The 18469-nt window shown below is 51.7% G+C and overlaps 1 protein-coding gene and 1 non-coding gene across 9 annotated transcripts; both read right to left on the reverse strand.

Annotated features, from left to right (window-relative positions):
• Positions 1 to 8094: 8094 nt before the first annotated feature.
• On the reverse strand, positions 8095 to 17301 carry LOC107324528 (Fc receptor-like protein 4). 8 transcript variants are annotated; one of them, XM_032449212.1, is made up of 8 exons: positions 16633 to 16901; positions 12565 to 16360; positions 12054 to 12074; positions 11661 to 11918; positions 10938 to 11207; positions 10324 to 10611; positions 9852 to 10121; positions 8095 to 9304 (listed from the first exon to the last, which is right to left on the reverse strand). In XM_032449212.1, the coding sequence occupies exons 2-8, from the start codon at positions 12746 to 12748 to the stop codon at positions 9078 to 9080; spliced, it is 1518 nt and encodes a 505-aa protein (XP_032305103.1). In that variant the 5' UTR covers positions 12749 to 16360; positions 16633 to 16901; the 3' UTR covers positions 8095 to 9077. The 8 variants fall into 8 exon arrangements, with proteins under 8 accessions (XP_032305103.1, XP_015740111.1, XP_032305106.1 ...); XM_015884625.2 differs by lacking the exon at positions 12565 to 16360 and adding an exon at positions 17285 to 17301 and having other exon boundaries at positions 11661 to 12074; positions 16633 to 16693; XM_032449215.1 differs by lacking the exon at positions 9852 to 10121 and having other exon boundaries at positions 16633 to 16903.
• TRNAR-UCU lies at positions 13725 to 13798 on the reverse strand. The gene has a single exon. It is a non-coding gene; the product is annotated as a tRNA-Arg (tRNA).
• Positions 17302 to 18469: the final 1168 nt, after the last annotated feature.

An 18469-nucleotide genomic window follows, 5' to 3' on the forward strand; every position in this document is an offset into this window, starting at 1 on the left:
GTAGCAATTCCCATCCCCATCAACACCAGGTCGTGCCTCGTGCTACCCCATATAAACCCCCCTCCATGTCCCCTAAGAGCCCTGTGAGGGGTCTGCTGTGTGTAGCAATGTCCATCCCCACCACCACTATGTCTTGCCTTGTGTTATCCCATATAAACCCCCCTGCATGCCCCCTAAGAGCCCTGTGACTGTGTGTGGCAATGTCCATCCCCACCACCACTATGTCTTGCTTGTGTTATCCCATATAAACCCCCCTGCATGCCCCCTAAGAGCCCTGTGAGGGGTCTGCTGTGTGTAGCAATGCCATCCGCGCCATCCCCACCACCGCTATGTCTTGCCTTGTGTTATCCCATATAAACCCCCCTGCATGCCCCCTAAGAGCCCTGTGAGGGGTCTGCTGTGTGCGGCAATGCCCATCCCCACCACCACCAGGTCGTGCCTCGTGCTACCCCATATGCCAGCTATCAGGAAATGCTATTAAACAGGACAAAAATAAAAACCCCTTTTAAACCTCAGGAACAAAGCAAAGCTTCAATTCCTTTCCACCTTTTGCTCACTGCGCAGCAGCTCAGAGCTCCCATGGCACACAGTGGGGATGCTCACAATGCTCCCCATGCTCAGATCCCCTATTTCTCCTTTGCCCCACACACTCAGCTCTGCGCTGAGTGCATCCCCTTCCCTCCCTGCTTTCCCATTGCAGCCGATCCATCCTGAATAGGAAGCTGCTCCCAAAGGTTGGGGCTGAACTGTGGAGCTGTGGGAAAGCCCTGAGCGCTTCCGTGCAGCACTGAGCAGCTGCTCCTGGGGGAGAAGAAGGGAAACGAATGCATTCCAGCTTGGAAACCACCCGGGAGTGAGCAGGGCTGTGTTTAATTAAGAGGACAGACAGCGTTTGCAAAGCAAATGGCTCCAATGTGCGGTTTCAGGGGCTAAACCCCAATGGTGCGGGGCTGCTCTCAGTGCCCATCTGACCCTAAAAGCAGTCACAGAGTGGTGCTCTGAATGCAGCGGATGTGGGAACCTGCAGCAACGTTGGGTTTAGTGGTTGGTTGGTTTCTTTCTTTAAAGAACTACCATTTAAAGTGACATTCTTTTCACTCTCAATGTCAGCACTGGCCCCGCTCAGCCCATCCCAAAGCAACCACTGTTTACAAAGCAACAGGGAAGGGCAGGAAAGCTCTGTTTAGGGGAGAAATTCCTGCTGTAAGAGTAGTAATCCCCAGGAGATGCAGTGGGAAAAGCACTCAGCTATGTGGCCATCAGTCCCAGTCACACCAGGTCCCCCATCCCATCACTGTTAGAGGGTTTCCTCCCCGCTGTATCCCATAGGAGCAGCTCCAATCCATCCATCTATCCATCCACCTCACCCCGTAAGAGGCTGCTTCCGCAGGAATCCTGCTAATGTCGTTGTGAGCAGGACGGCCTCGTTTGCCCGCTTTCGTTGATTTTAATCTTCCAGTTTTGCTTCCTCTTTTGGGAGGTGGGAAATGATGCAATGCTTCAAGCAGAGGATGGGATCGTGCTCACCTTCCTGCTCCATCTGCAGCACAGAGCCCCAACCATGACCCAAACTGATGGTCCTGGGGGGTCCCTTTACAAAGCATCCCTCCCACCACTGGGTTCCTCTTCAGCTCCTCAAGCTATTGCAGATTGATTTTAACATAGGAGCTTTAATACATAAAAAGACCTAAAAGTGCACAGCTTATATAAAATGGGGATGGGTTTGGCCACGTTTCTTGGCTGCCTTTTGGATGCTGCTGCTGTTGTTCTCTGTTACAAGAAGGAACCTCAAGGGAAGAAGTTAAACCCAAAGCATAGAGGGAGCGCTGCATTCCTCCAGCCAGAAATCCTACATGAGTGTTGTAAGCAGAAATGGTTAAGTGGTGTTGGGTGGGAGGGAGCAAATCCAGAGCTCTGTGGGCTTTGCTTTCATATGGGGCGCTGGCAGCAGCATCTATAGCAGCTGAGAGCTACCTCTGAGTGCAACCCCTGGGTGCAACCCCTAGATGCAACCTGTTAGTGCAACTCTTGGGTGCAACCCCTGGGTGCAACCCCTGGTTGCAAACCCTGAGTTCAACCCCTGGGTGCAACCCCTGCATGCAACCCCTGAGTGCAACCCCTTGGTGCAACCTGTGGGTGCAACCCCTGCATGCAACCCCTGGGTGCAACCCCTGCATGCAACCCCTGAGTGCAACCCCTGCACACAACCCCTGCATGCAACCCCTGCATGCAAACCCTGAGTGCAACACCTGGGTGCAAACCCTGAGTGCAACCCCTGCATGCAACCCCTGCATACAACCCCTGCATGCAAACCCTGCATGCAAACCCTCAGTGCAACCCCTGCGTGCAACCCCTGCATGCAACCCCTGAGTTCAACCCCTGGGTGCAACCCCTGCATGCAACCCCCGAGTGCAATCCCTGCATGCAAACCCTCAGTGCAACCCCTGCATGCAACCCCTGAGTGCAACCCCTTGGTGCAACCTGTGGGTGCAACCCCTGCATGCAAACCCTCAGTGCAACCTCTGGGTGCAACCCCTGCACGCAATCTCTGCATGCAACCCCTGCATGCAACTCCTGAGTGCAACCCCTTGGTGCAACCTGTGGGTGCAACCCCTGCATGCAAACCCTGCATGCAACCTCTGCATGCAACCCCTGCATGCAAGCCCTGCATGCAACCTCTGCATGCAACCCCTGGTTGTAACTCCCGAGTGCAACCTCTGCATGCAACCCCTGGTTGTAACTCCCGAGTGCAACCCCTGCATGCAACCCCCTGCATGCAACCCCTGGGCACAGAGCTCTGTACATGAGCAGGGAAAGCGATGCACTCAGCCCCAAAACTAACATGGTGCCAAGGCTCTGCTCTCCCTACTGCACCACCTTATTGCCCCAAAGAACCCCCAGTTTCATCCATTCCCCCACCAGCATCGTGCTGCACGTTCACTTGTGATCGTGACATCCTCTGATTGTAACAAGCCCAGCCCCAAGCCAGCACAAATCCCTCTGAATCCAGCCTTGAGGCTTTGCCAGGATCTTCTCCTTCCCACCCCATCAGTCCTCCTGATGAAAGCTACTAGAATCCTCACGGATGTGCCTCCCACCAGCTCCAACAACACGATGTTTTAACTCTTTTCTGGCTCCCACGTTGCTGATGCAGCTCCAAGCTCCATCCTGCTGGGATTCCTCCCTGCTTTAATCTGATATCAAATTATGGCTGTGGTTGAAGTTTTGGTTGTGATGATGTTGAGGGTGGGGGTTTGGGATGATTGGGAGGGGAGCTGGGATGCTGAGGGGGGAGGGGGTTTGGGATGCTTAATGAGGGAGTTGGGGATGTTTGGATGGGGGGAGTTGGGATGTGGGGAGGTTTGGGGTGTTTGGTGAGGGGGTTTGGAGGTGATTGAAAGGGTTGGGGTTGTATGAGGGGGTCTATGGATGCTTGGTGTGGGGATTTGAAGATACTTGGGGGTTGTTTTGGGGGCCCTGGGGGGTCTTTGGGGATGGATGGGGGATTTGGGGATTGTGTGCTCCATCACCTCCAGCCCCCCCACTCACCTCCTTTCCCCTCCACCTGAGTCCATTCTACTCTCCATTATCTTTGGAGAAGGTTCCAAACCCTCCAACCCAGAAAGCAGAGCAGCAACATTTTACTTCCCTAAATATTTCTCCCCCCACAAAAAAAAGGGGTTTTTTTGTGCTTTCTTGTTTTTCTTTCCTGTTTTGCCTTTTGTTTTTAGAGATGAGAGAGGGAAAAAGGAACTGATGCCAATACTTCTCTGAGCACAATATGAGTGGATGCACAAAGTGCCTCCTCGAAATAGGGCATCCCTCTGTGCTAAGGACTCACATAACCTCACCCTGCAGCTGTTCATGTTTCTTCTTTCTGATGGGGAAACTGAGGCTACAAGCAAAATGACAGCTGGCAAAGAAGAGAAAAACCAATATCCCCAAAGAGTTGAAGGGAGGGGGAACTGAATCTGACAGCTCCGGCCCCAAAAGCATCAGCACCCAGCAACGCAACCCATAGCCCAACCTGACCCTGCATGGTGTGGGGGTCCCGGTGTCCCACATCCTATATTCCAGCGCGGGGGCTGCTCGTCCAACCCCTCTCAGTGTCATTTCCTGCCTTTGAGTTGCGGCTCCAGGACGTCTTAAGGAACTGAGCAGTGTGGAGCAGCATCCGAAGGCTGAGCCGGGACTTATAGGATGATGAACTTTGTATGGGCGTCACTTTTCCTTCTTCATCTTGCATTGGGTAAAAAAAGCTCTTTTTTTTATTTTTTTTTTTCCTTCCTCCTATTTGCTGCTTTGCAGCTTGGGGTGGTTGTGCTGCTAAGATGCTGTGTGGGGCTGAAGGGTTTTGGGGTGTTTTCTCAGCAGCTTGGGGAGCAAAACCAATGTGAGCACAGCTGGGAGCTCTGTGTCACAGCAAAGAGTGGGCTCAGAGTTTGATAAACTCTATTGCTTTCTGTATTGCACCCTAATTAACTCCCCGTATGCAGCTGAGAGCTGTAAGAGATAGGAACGGGGTGAGGGAAAAAGCAGGATTGATTTGTGCTTTGGGAAGGCAGAACTGAAGCCAAGCTGGGCACTGACAGCACCCGGAGCTGCTCCTGCTTCCCAGGCAGCAAAGGAATGGAGCTGAGAGTCCTTAGAGGGGTTAAATGGGATTTTGGGATGAAAGCTCCTTGCTGTAACTCCCGTACTATTTCCCGTATTATTCTTAGCGTGGCTCCAGCGTAAATACAGCAAATAGCTTTCTCAGAATGCGTGGGGAGAGAGTGCTGGGAGTTTATCCAAGTGGAGCCAAAAGGAGCAGAGCTTTTCCCATGGCCATAGGATGTCGGCTGGGTGGGTACGAGGTGACCCAGGGCTCTGAGTTTGGCTCCAAGAATTGAACGTTGGTGGGATGTGAACGGCTTTAGAGGCAGAGAAATGGGCTCCTTAATTGAAGGGTGTGATGCTGAGAGCCATTGGGTCCAGGCTGGGGAGGCTCAGGGATTGTACGGGGCAGAGAGGGGCACCCATGGGTGCTACCAGTCCCGATGCAGCCTTAACATGATAGAGCCAAATTGTTCATTCCCAATTGGCTCTCTCTATATCAAAGTCCTATATGGAGAAGGGAAATGAGTGGGGCTCACTGTGGCTTGGATCGAGCTGTGCCTACATCTATTTATAGTGGCTTGGCATGGAGGAAAAGCCAGCTGAGAGCTCACAGCTCCCCGAGGGGACCCAGGATGGATGTGGGCAATGGGGATGAGCTCCACAACCCCATTGCTCCGCTCCTTTCCTACAAATCCATTCCTAAAACACAGGAAAACACAACGCCGCGGCCAGCTCGGGTCCAGCCCGTAACTTGATATCTTTTGTTCCATGTCCTTGATTTAATTAAGGGCCAGATTGGGAATCCATTACTCCCACGGGGTGGGGAGGAGGGAGGGGGGGGGGGTGGGAAGCGACTTTAGCACAAAGCACCCATAAATCAGTGAAACCATTCCCACAAAACCACATCCCATTGAGCTCTGTGCAAAGCTCGGCTGACGTGAGGGGGGGGAGTAGTGGAGGGGGGAGGTGGGGGGTGGAAAGGCAAACCATTTCTTTTTTTGGTTTATAGGAAATGATGAGATAGCCGAAGAGGAAATCTCTAAGTTTTTATACGACTACGCATCTCATTACAGTAAGCAAGCTTTGTTTTGGGCTGATTTTGTGCTAACTACGTGATAAAAGCAAGGGGAGGGGGGGAAGGAGGGGGGAGAGATGGGGGGCTGTGGTAGGAAAGAGCCATCCCCATCCCCATCCCCATCCCTATCCCCATCCCCATCCCCATCCCCATCCCCATCCCCATCCCCATTCCCATCACCATCCCCATCCCCATCCCCATCCCCATCCCCATCCCCATCCCCAGCTGTTCTCATTATAACCTGAGATCACAACCTGCCAAAGCAATGGGGTTATACTGAACGCTGATGCTCATGGGACCACGCTTTCATTCCAGGTGATTACTTATATGCAACTGCAGAATACTATACTGACAACACCACGATACTACCTACGATGTACACGGTGTATGCATATAATGAAGGTGAGGTGAGTTGGACTTTCTCTTTGTATTTCTGTTTGGGGAGAGGGAAGTAAAAAATAGAAAGGGTTCTTCCCAATAAATGGGCTTGAAATGTTGGCTTTAACCTGTTGGACAGCACAAATGTGTTTGGGCAAAGGGCATCCATGCCACAGTTGTGATTTGCTGTCACAGTGAGGACTATTCTTATCCCTGAACACCCCTTTGAGCACCCGCTTACTTTGGGATTTGGAAAAGAATGTGTTAAACCCCCCAAATTCTAAGCAAACTTAAACTTGCTTTGCTAAGCTCATGACAGAGAGTGTTCCCAAAGCTCCCAATGGGGATTATCCCAACTGGGATGTTCCCAATGGGGACTGACCCCACGAGGATGCTCCCAATGGGGATTGGCCCCACTGGGATGCTCCTAATGGGGACTGGCCCCACTGGGATGCTCTCAATGGGGACTGGCCCCACTGGGATCCTCCCAATGGGGATGGGACCCACTGGGATCCTCCCAATGGGGATGGGACCCACTGGGATGCTCCCAATGGGGATGGGCCCCACTGGGATGCTCCCAATGGGGATGGGCCCCACTGGGATCCTCCCAATGGGGATGGGACCCACTGGGATGCTCTCAATGGGGACTGGCCCCACTGGAATGCTCTCAATGGGGATTGGCCCCACTGGGATGCTCCCAGAGGGGATTGTCCCAACTGGGATGTTCCCAGTGGAAATTATCCCAACTGGAATGTTCCCAACGGAGATTTCCCTACTGGGATGCTCCCAATGGGGATTGTCCCAACTTGGATGCCCCCAAATGGAATGCACCCCATAGGGACACTCCCAACAGGGACTATCCCAACAAAGATACTCCTGGGCACATTTCTTTTCCCCAAGGCCTAAGCAAGGGGACAGCATGAAAGTAGAGATGGGCAGAGCATGAACACTTTCAGTTCCCCAAACCATGCTGGTTTTGACCCATTTCTTTTCATTGACTTCCTAGGAGTTTTTCGGCTCGCTGGGATTACCCCTGCAGTGCCATCTGCTCCTGCTCCTCCTCCTCAGCCTCCTGCACCTCCTGCTATGACACACCAAAGGTACAAAGCCACGCAGCGTTCCAGCACTCCCTTCAAGCATCCCCTTTTAAGCCAGATAAATGCATTTCTCCCCAAAGCAGCAGCTCTTTGAAGCACCTTTCCACAACCATCAGACCTCTGGGGCATCCAGCTCTGTGCTAAAGAAGCACGAATCACCCTAAGGACAGCCAAAGAAGCATGAATCACCACAGGAACTGTGAAAAAAAAAAGGAAGCCAAAGGGACTTTTAGGGTGTTTCCCAAAGCATTCATCCATCCAACTCTGCATGCAACCTCCAGCATGGGGAACTCTGTGCTCCAGGAACCCAAACCCTATTGGCACCCAGGTGTGCTCTGAATTCCCACAAGGCCTCAAGTCCAGCCAAGACACAATGGGAGGACATGGGAATCACTTCCTAACCTCTTCCCCTCTTTGCAGACACGATGGCTCGGATGAAGAAAAGAATTGGAAGTTACATCCTCTGCACGAAGCAGTCATCTCTGTTTTTAGTACGGCTGTGATTTTATACACAGGTTTTTCTTTTTTCCCCCCAGCAGATGGATGATGCCATCCCAAGCCATAAAAGCTGTGCAAACACTGAGGAGCTTTGTAATGACTAGGTTCTTTCCTACTTCCTATTATTCTGTTGTAAATATGAACTCCTGCCAATAAAGTGACTAACAATTGACTTTCTGTCTCGGTTGTGTGCGACAGCATGAAAGCACAGTTGCTGATTGCAATGCCTGCATGGAAAGCACAGCTCTGTTATCCCAATGGGGTGGATCTGCTCTCTCTGAGCAGCAAAATCTCAGCAGCTTTGGGGCTGGAAGCAGATTTTTGCCTTTAACCAGCCCTGCAGATCATCACCTTAATGGAGGTGCTTTGGTACAGGCCCAAGGGATGGTTGTCCTGAGATGCCAGGAGTCAACACTGTGAGGTTTAATAAAGTACAGAAATCAAAGCTCAGGTTGGAGGGGACCTCAGAGCTCAACTGGTCCAATCTATTGTAATAAAGCACGTCCCATAGCAGAGCATCCAACACTTTGTGTACCCAAACCTTGCATTCTTGAGTATTAGAGCTTCCACTGTGTCCCTGGGGAGTTGCTGTGTGTTATCACAGTGACAAAACTGCCCTCTTGAGTCCAACTGGAATCTCTTCCAGTGCCACCGGTGCCCATTTCCCCATCTTTTTGGCATGAATCCTTCTAAATGAGGAGCGTTTGACCCCTTTACAGACAGATATCCAATACCAGGCCACAGAGATGAGGTCTCATGAGCCTTTTCTCCAGGCTGAACAAGTCCAGTCCCTCACCAACCCATGGAGCATCCTATGGTTCTGCTCTGGACCCCCTCCAGTCCATCTCCAGCCTTTCTGAATGGCAAAGAGTGAGAGCAGCGTTGGTCCAGATAGCACAGAGCTGAGCTGGATATCCCTGTCCTATGATGCTGATGCCATCACCATGCTCCCAAAGGGGACTGGCCCCACTGGGATGATCCCAATGGGGACTGGCCCCACGGGGATATTCCCAATGGGGAATGCTAGAAAGATGGTAGAGGTTAAGCTGAAAGGGACCTTAAAGACAACAGAACCATGGAATTACAGCATGGTTGGGTTGGAAGAGACCTGGAAGATCATGAAATCACAGCATGGTTGGGTTGGGAAGGACCTTATTGATCACCATGGAACAATAGAAGGGGTTGGAGGTATCCCCAGGTTCTGGTGGGTCTTCATGGGTCCCACCAGAACACAGCTGCATAAATATGGCGACCTGGAGGACCGCTGACCATAGAGCCGCAGCTCAATTAGAGGTTCTGGGTTGTTATGGGGTCTGGTACTCTCCATGCTCATCAATGCTTTATTGGGCAATGCACACCAGTCAAACCAGCAGAAGCACCTTTTTGCTACAACGTGGACAAGGGAGGGTGGTGGAAGGACGTGGGGATGCTCATTCTGCTTGCTTTTTGGGTGCCCTTGCAAGGTCAGCCTCAAGCATCCTCTCCCCATTGTGCAATTGATGTTGGTGCAGATGCTTCCATGGGGGTTTGCTGCTCCGTCCCTTATGGCTCCATGCAGTGCTGAGGACACAGACAACAACCAGCCCCAGCAATAGGGTTCCCAGTGCTGCCAGCAGCAGCAATGCTCTGAGCCGGCTGCAGAAGAGCGAGGAGACACCTAGGAATCAAACACAACATGTGAAAAACCACATGAAATGGGGAAGAAATGGGGGTATTTCAGAGCATCACATGCTGAGCTTGTTCTGCCCAATTCCTGCACCTCAGCAGCTCAGAGTTTGCCTTTCTCCAAGCTGCTGCCATCAGGACATTGCCAGGTTCTGCTGGTAGCAGCTGGAAGGATGCAGGAAGAGATGGAAGATCCATCCCCAAACCTTTATCCCCCATCTCGTGGCCATTGCATGGCCATGTTATGCCAACCTACACGGAGCAGCTCAGGTTGAAGCCTTCTCCAGCTGTTAACACCAACTCAGCCCACAACAGGAGCTGGTGCACAGCCACAGGCCTTCAGATGTCCAACAAAGAAATGCCCTGACACCCACCTCCATCTATAGGAAGACTCTGTAGCCATCCCATTTTGCGGTGCCCTTTGAGGATCACTTTTGGGTCTCCCCCCATTAAGACAGCCCCAATATCCCCTAAACACCCACCCCATGGTGCCAATACCCACATGAGCCCCAGCCATGCCATATAGCCATGCTGCTTACCCACTACAGTGACCTGCACCCGCAGGCTCTGGGCTGGGCTGTCCCCATTAGAGGCCATGCAGTAATACTGCCCCTCATCACTCTGTTGGGTCAATGGGATCTCATAGTGGCTGTCCCTCCCCAGGACTTCAACAGAGCCTTCTCGGTGCCAGGAGAAAGAGATGGAGCCAGTGCCCATGGCCACAGAGCAGTGCAACACCAGCCGTTGTCCCTCCATCACCTGCCCCTCCTGGGGCCAAACCTCCAGGGATACCCCTGAGATGGGGACTCCTGTGAGACATGAGGGACGAAACAGCCTGATTTCCAGTGTGAACACTCCCATCCTTCCCAAATAGTGAATGAATGGGGCCATGTTGGATGTCAAGGGGGAAGAAGTGGTGGTAGGGAGGTGGGCATTGATGGAACCACCCTGCATATCTCTGCAGGTGGCAGACCCCAAAGGCTGCTCCCCCCCAGCACCCCAAACACTCACGTTTGATGGTGATGGGAACCTGAGGACTCCATTTCTGGACACTGGAACTCTCTGTCCGCACCTCACAAGAGTAGAACCCAGTGTCCAACAGCCCCACTGCTGCCATCTGGTACTCAGAGGAGGTCATGGGACCACGAAGGACTGTGTTGTTCCTATAGAAGAGGTACCAGAGGACAGTGGTGTGAGGTCTGTAGGGGCTGAGCTGTGTGATGCAGCTCAGGTTGAGGGGATTTCCTTCCATAGGCTGCGTTGAGTTTGCTATACTTAGCACTGGGGAGGTGAAGAGCTCTGGAAAGGGAAAGGAAATTGGGTTGTTTTTTCCTTCTTTATTTCGATTTAAAGGTGTATTACAAGCTCATCAGGGTCCATCTTCCTTAGATGAACCTGCTCTGCCAGCAAGGAGCTGAGCATGCACAAGAAGCAGAACCAGGACAGTCGACCCAGCTCATCTCAACCCATAACTTTCCCCCCCACCCCATATTCTCTCCCCAATCCCACTGTGGGAGGGTGAGCAATAGACTGCAGGGCACTGAGCTGAACCCTCACCCTTTATCCTGCAGCTCCCACATGGGGGGGATGATGGAAAGCCCTAAAACTAATGGGTGATTTCTTACCTTCGACAGAGACATATAAAACTTGAGATTCCCTTCTCGTTAATGACAAATAAGAGTGCATTTCTGCACTGCAGTGATATCTGCCGCTGTGCTGGGTCTTGGCTTTGGGGATGGAGAGCTGCCCAGCTGTGGTGTAGGGTTTGGTGATGTCAGTTCCATCCCTGTAGTATCGCACTGCAGCCAAACTGCCCCCGTTCCATCCCCGGCACCGCATCTGCAGCAGCTCCCCTTCAAACACTGCATGTGATGGGACCTGGAGGATCAGCAGGTCTGCAAGAGAACCCAAAGGTCTCTGCTGAAGGTCTTGCACTTGGCTTGGGATCATCCCAAACCTCAGCACAGACCGGGGGATGAATGCTGCCCTATAGGAAAGGGCTTTGGGGATGGACAATAAAACTCAGCATGAGTGTGACTGCAGTCCCATAAGCCAGTCATATCCTGGGTTGCTCATGAGAAGCCATAGATTCTCCATCATTAGGGGTATTCAGGGCCAGGCTGGATGGGCTTATGGGCAACCCCATAGCAAGGACTGGAATGAGGTGGCCTTTAGGGTCTATTGCAACCCAACCCACTCCAACAAATGATGCACCCCACAAAGATATGGAAGCAAGAAGCCCCCCCCCAAAGCTCAGCCCACGACACCCCAAAGCCAACAGTGCTGCTCCTTTTATGCACAGGCTGTGTTTGTCCCAGGGCAGGTCCATAGCAGTTCTGAGCACTCACCGTAGGAGACGATCAGGGTGATGGAGTTGCTGGATGTAGAGCCAGGGCTCAGGCACTCATATCTGCCATTCTGTTTATACTTGGCCTTCTGGATCTTGTATGTGTTGGTTTCTGTGTGCTCCAGGAGTTTACCATTGTGGTACCAGGCTGTGGGCTGCTGCCCATACACAGGGGGTCCCTGGCACCGCAGGGTGACACTTTCCCCTTGGAATATCACCCTCCAGGGGGGGTCCATGGTCAGCAGGGCCATCTCTGCAACTGGGCAGGAGGGGAAATTGAGGCAGAGCAGGGATCAGCACATAGCAGTGTGCAGCCCCAAAGCATTGGGATGGGGGAAAAAGAGGGACATTGGATGTCCCAGCACGCCTCCTCACACATCACGCATGCACTCACCAGCAAGGCCGAGGGCTTGAGCTTCAAGGAGGAAGAAAAGATGGGATGAGAAGCCCCAGGCAGCACTCCCAGGTCTCCTGCAGTTCCCTGCCTCAGATTTGAGCCATCATTGGGCTGGTGGGGCTTGGTGAGGTCTGCCATGTTCCTAAATACCACCTAGCACCCCCAACCACCCCATGGCACATCCTCACTGTGCTCATGCCCACCAGCCTTTCTGGAGCCCAGTTTCCTTTCTGCCCAGCAATGCTTGGGACCACCCTACAGAGGAAGCCCTGTGCCTGTATTGCAATGGGGCTGCCCCATCCCAATCCCCTCAACCACATGGGATAAACAAACATCCCTCCTTCCCCAAACAGAGCTCACCCTTCCCCAGTCATATCCCAAAGCAACGCAAGGAGCAAGCGCCCCATAGACCCTGTGCTGGAGATGGAGCTTCCTTGACCCTCCCTCCATCTCCCCAAAGATCAGTGGGACTTTTTGGGGCCCCCGCTCACCCTACAGCTGCACTCACCCATGAAGAGCAGAGCTCTGCTCACTGCCATCCCGAACCACCCTTCTAGCTCTAGATACCCCCACACAGAGGTGATGTCCCCTGTGTGGAGATGCTCTTCTGAGAACAAAGGAAGGAAATGGGTTTGGTTCACTAATATTTTATGAAGACTAACCGGAAATCTTTGTGCCGCCTTAATGACCATGCCTGTGGACACCTTGTCTTACCCCCTTTATAGCAGCTGTCTCTCAAACCCACAACATCCTGCAACCTCACTGAGATGCCTCCTTTGTTCTATGGAGACTCCATCCCTCATGGGTCGTTGTTGGCACTTGTTGCTTCTTTTTCCTCCCCTTCCATCCAGGGGAAAGGGATCATGATGGAACCTCCTCACATGAGGCTTTTGCTGCTCTCCTTCCCCACTGTTTTGGGCTCCATTTACACCCAACCTCTGACAGAGGCAGGACATCAATTCTGAGCTCACACACATGATTTCTTTGAACTTTTTCTTTTAGACTCCCCAGAAAAAAAGATACAGAGGCTCTATGTCCATTCTATGCTGACACCAATGGAAAGAAACCCACTATTCAAGTGGATAAAAGTCTTCGAAGGTCACAGAGTGGGAAGAAGCTCCATTGTAAGGTCAGGATCTTTGTCTTTTGCCAATGTTTACTACCTATAAAGATGAATCTCTATGGGGATATGGATGTGGCTGCCAGCAAACATGCATCATCAACATGGAAAAATGAATAATAAGAGCAAAGGGTTTCTATAAGGTAACAACTCCGAATATAGACCTACTGTTGTTTTTCCTTTGTCCATATAGTTGAAGGATGAAGCCACACTTATGAATACACAAGGTTCCAAATCACTGCCTGAGCACCGGTAACACAGTTAAAGCATCAGACAGGTCCAACAAGCAGCAATGGGGGGAATAAATAGGGTTAAAACATCAAAGCATCCAGGAGGTACCAAAAGGAATGAAGGGAAGGGGAATGTGACGGAGGATGGAGGAAGGATGAGGAGCACACAAACACTACGAGCATCAGCGGCGGAGATGCTGCAGTGAAAAGTCATCATCTCCCACCTCAAACCTACCGGGTTGTTATAAAGGTGTCAGATTGGGATTTATGGGAAAAAAAAAAAAAGACATAAAATAAAAGAGAAACCTGCTTGGAGATCATCTCTGCCGGGACTCGAACCCGGAACCTCTGGATTAGAAGTCCAGCGCGCTCGTCCATTGCGCCACAGAGACCTCACCATGAGCACAGCATCAGTACCGGAACTGAAAAATCCCCTCACCCCGCATCATTGGGGGGGTCTGCAGACCCCACTCCCACCCCACGGCACTGAGATGGCACAAAAACCCGGCTCTCAGATCCATCTCTCCATTGCAAGCCGACATCTCAGCATCCCTTCCTTCAGCTCGGATGGGTGATAATGCTGGGTATGATCCATATCTCGCCCAGCAGGCGGGGATGCAGCAAAAACCTGGAGGTAGGATCGTTGCCTGCATCCCTGGCAACCTCTGTGCAGCATCAATGGCTCGTGTGAGGGTAAAGCTAAAGCCTGGAGCAGAGCGAATCGCTGCCTCTCCCATCCTTCATCACGGAAGATGAAAGAGGATTTAGCTTACGATGCCAAACAGTGACAATAAGGATGCGATGAAGAACAAAGGATGCTGTGGTTTTTTTAAGCAAAGAAACGCAGCCATCGTTGTATTACTTTAAGTAAGCTGTCAAGCAAAGGGTTTGATCCTTCTCTAAGAGCATCTTCTGTTGGGAAAGCATTTAGGTACCGAAACAGGAACCCCCTTCTGCATCCTCTGAGCTACCGATGGGTGCAGCTCTGTATGTGATGCCCCACATTCTGCAGTGCTAAACCCCACAAACTCTGGAGCGATGCTTAAACCCCAAATGAGGGAGAAATTGGGTTGTGAGGTGATGCAGTGCATGAGCAGAGACACAGCACTGATTGCCTCAGTGCATCCCAGGTGAAACCAAAGCACTGGGTTCCACCCTTGGTGCTTCTTAGGAGGGTTTTCTGTTGTCTTGATGCCTGTTTTTCCAATGGGCAAATGGGTTTTTAACGGGGTTTGTGCTCTGAAGGGCAGTACTGTGGGACATCAGTAGGACAAGTGGATCCAAAGCTTCCCCCCCCCTTCTTTGCTTTGCTTTCCCTTGGAAGAAGGCTGCAAAGAGAGGGGAGGAAGGCATGGGTTGAACTTCTATCAGCCCAAACCCTTTCTGCTGCAAGAGATGTCCAGTAAATTAACAGCCCCTTGAGATAAATTGCTCTGTGAACCAACTGTAGTGCTGTAACCCAACCTACGCCTTGAGAAAGCATCAAGAAAACGCCTACCAGCAGGGTGAATAAGGGCTGAGCTTAAAGGCTGCCACCTAATAAATCTTTGGCCAAGTAATAAAGAGCTGAGGTTGAGCAGAAAAGAAGGAACAAATTTCACACAGCCCGTGACCGCACTTTCCCATTGTTTCCCATTGAAAGAGAAGGCACCAACTAACATTGGGAGGGGAAAGCCTTGCAGGCTGGTGGGGGTCGATATGGGATAAGGGAGGAATGTGTCCCTTCCAGCCTTCCCCAAGATATCAACTGTCCCTCTGTTACCTTCAAATGCAATAGAGCTGAAAAGCAGAGACTGGAGCAACCAGCACAAGTGCAGGTCAACCATTTTTGATGCCAAGAACGCCAACAGAGCCATTTGTGGGGGAAGGTGACAATGAGATTCAATCAGCTTCATGGTTTGCTCTGAGACCAAAGCCACATCTCCACTTAGATGAGCCCTCTGCTCTTGGTTTGACCACCACGTCCTCCAAACTGCAATGTCTTGGTGGCTTTGCATGCAGCACCATCCAGACTCATCTAAAAGGCATTCATCAGCAACACCTGCTCCCCTTTGTAATTAACATCTCATTGTGAGACAGAGGTCACCAAGGTGGTGATGGGAAAGACTTCAAGTAGAAACCCCCACCCATCCAAGCTCACTGCTCAGGAGGAGTTGTAGGATGTTGGAAGCATTATTGGGGTACCCCATGAAAGGTCACCACCTCCAGCATTGCAACTCAAGGAGCAGGGACAACTCCTGGCAGACAACACAGGTCTGGTTGGCACCATCCCTATAAGCCTTAGCATACCTGAGAGGGAAAGATAAACCCAACCCTGGGTGGGACAGCATAGAGCTCAGCAGCTGTTGGAGATGGGGACTGAGCTGGGCAATGATCAGCCTCCCTCTATGGCCTGGTGGTACTGCAGACCATGAGCTGAGGAGATGCAGCCACCTTCCAGACCTCAGGACTGGGAACACAAGGATAAAATTTCCCTTCTCTGCCCCGCAAGGGCTGTCCAAAGTTTAATGTTATGCCCTGAGTGATGACCATCTCAACAAGGCACCATGTGAGTGTGTTTGGGGCTCACAGCATCCCCTCTGCACGTGTTCCTCAGCACGACTGATCACATTAACACCCAAAGTCTGCCACAATGCAGGTTTAGATGCATCCCACCATTACCCATCACTTTCCAAGCATAGTTATTCAGTTCTAGGCGCATTCATGCCAACCTCATGGGCAAGATGGTGTTTTTGAGCACTGACACTTTGTTTTGAAGCACCCAGCAAGCCAAAAGTCCCCTCTGCCTTTGCTCCTTTGCAGAAGAGCAGCATCAGCAATCTCTGCATGCCACTGACACTGCAAGATCCAAACCCACCTCTGCCTACGGTGGTGATTGATGCCTCCAGGAGGACGGAGCCGTTTATGATTCATAAATTCAGGCCACATTTTGGAAGGGAGCTGGGATCTCTCCACTAAGGAATACCGATCAGCCTGAGCACCGTATCACATTTTAACGCGTTTTCTCCCCAAAACGACTTTCCCAACAGCACCCCCCCCCACCTCCTGCTCAGCCCCACGTGGAACAGGAAGGGTCGTGCCTCAGTTTCCCACCTCCACTTGGCTGTGTGGGCTCAACCTGCCCCCCCCCCCTCCCACCACCATAGCCCCCAGCCCACCCTGATGGGGCGCATTGGTGTCGCCCTCAACGCTCCAGCTCTTCCCAAAGGGTCTCCCCATCACTCACTCGCTCGCTCTCAGCCCGATGCTCTCAGCTCCGCCGTCCCCTTCCAACACTTCGGGACTTTCTTTCGTGTTTTAGGGAGATAAAAGTATAAAAGAAAAGCATTTTTTTCCACCTCGGGGCTCCCCAAACCCTTCCCTCATCCCTTCCCCCTTCTCCCTCCAACTTCTGCCCCATTTCTTCCTGCTCTTTCTTTGGGATCCAGCCCTTCTCCCCCGCTCCGTCCCGTCTCCCTTTGTCCCCTCTCGTCCTGCCCTTTCCGCCTGGGGGGGTGGGGGGTGGCCCCATAGTTTCCATGGGGATGGAGGCGGTGGTTGCAGGAGAAGCACAAAGACAAGGGCGGAGAGGGGGGGAAGGGGAGGGGGCAGCGGGGACGTGGCACAAAGAGCCGTGCGGGTTCGGGGGGTACCGCGTTCCCACTGCTATAACCCCACTTTTTGCTTTAATTCATCCTTCCGGCCTCGTGAGCCTTTCTTTCTGGAGGAATACTAATGGGCCCTATAGGAAAAGGAAAGAGAAAGTTGTTAAAAAGTAACCAGAAATATGTGGCTGTTCCGGTTCTGCTGCTCCACGCTTACATCTGAGGTTGGGGAGGATGAGAGATGCGGTTTTGGGGCACGCAGAGCAAGCAAAAAGCATTGAAATGCTGTCCGACCTTATGGGCATCTCCATCAGCACATCCAGATCGACTCCATCCCATGGGAAATAATGGGTTGCCCCCTAATAGGATGTTAACTACTGGGGTGCTGCTACCACCCAATGGGATTCCCCTAGTGAATCACAGGCTCTTTTGAATTGGAAGAGATCCTTAAAGGGTCCAACCTCTCTGCAAAGAATGGGGACACCCAGAGCTCTATCGGGTGCTCAGAGCCCTATCGAGCCCAATGATGGGTGTCTACAAGGATGGGGCACCACCACCTCTCTGGGGAACCTGTTCCAGTGCCTCACTGTCCTCACTGTAATAAACTCTACCCATCTATCCAGTCTAAATCTCCCTCTGAAACCATTTCCCCTTGTCCTATCACACAGACCCTGCTGAAGAGTCCACCCCCTTCCTTGTTAGAGCCCCACTACTACCACCACCCAATGGAGACACCAGGATGATTCAGATCCCATCTTTTACTGAAGCAAAGAGGGAAGTCTGGGTGAAGGCAACGTTTATGGATGCTGAGCGGGATTCATAGCCTCGGCCCATCCACACCACACCCCCCTCATACATATTAACTTTTTCATCTCTTAATGGTGATCAGTTGTATCAAGCTGTGTGTTTGTTAAGCTCTTCAGCTCTAGTTTCCCCTCATCTGTTTGCATGCTGCTCATCCCGCCCATGCACCAGCCTCTCCTGCAGTGGTTTTGCTTCTTGCCACGTTCCTTTGGCTCTCCACTCATACACCTGACAAGGCACTGCTATGGGAGGTGGATCTGAATTACATCCTGAGAGGTTACAGCCTGTAACAGAAGGGCTTTTAATCTGGAAAGGCACAAGATTCATGTCAGGACACTAGAATGCATTAAAACCATTAAAAACGAAACAAGTTGTAATTATAAAACGACAATCATTGATTTTACACTTAGTTCTAACAGCGTGTCACAGTTGTTAGCTTTAATCAGTTAGGATTTCGCTTTCCTGTTAATTAGTCAAACAAAACTAGGCTAACTGCTCATAAGGCTCACAGAGAGCACAGACACTGGAGGGCACTGGAGAGGATGGATCCCTCTCCCTTCCCAGCTTCTTTGTACCCCAAGGTCTTATCTCACTTCCAGCTCCCATTGTCTGTTATACCAACTTTATGCTATCATGCTACTATAGGAGACCTCTTGAGTAGGGCTGATCTCTACT

This window comes from Coturnix japonica, chromosome 25 (genome assembly GCF_001577835.2).
Source record: "Coturnix japonica isolate 7356 chromosome 25, Coturnix japonica 2.1, whole genome shotgun sequence".
NCBI lineage: Eukaryota > Metazoa > Chordata > Aves > Galliformes > Phasianidae > Coturnix > Coturnix japonica.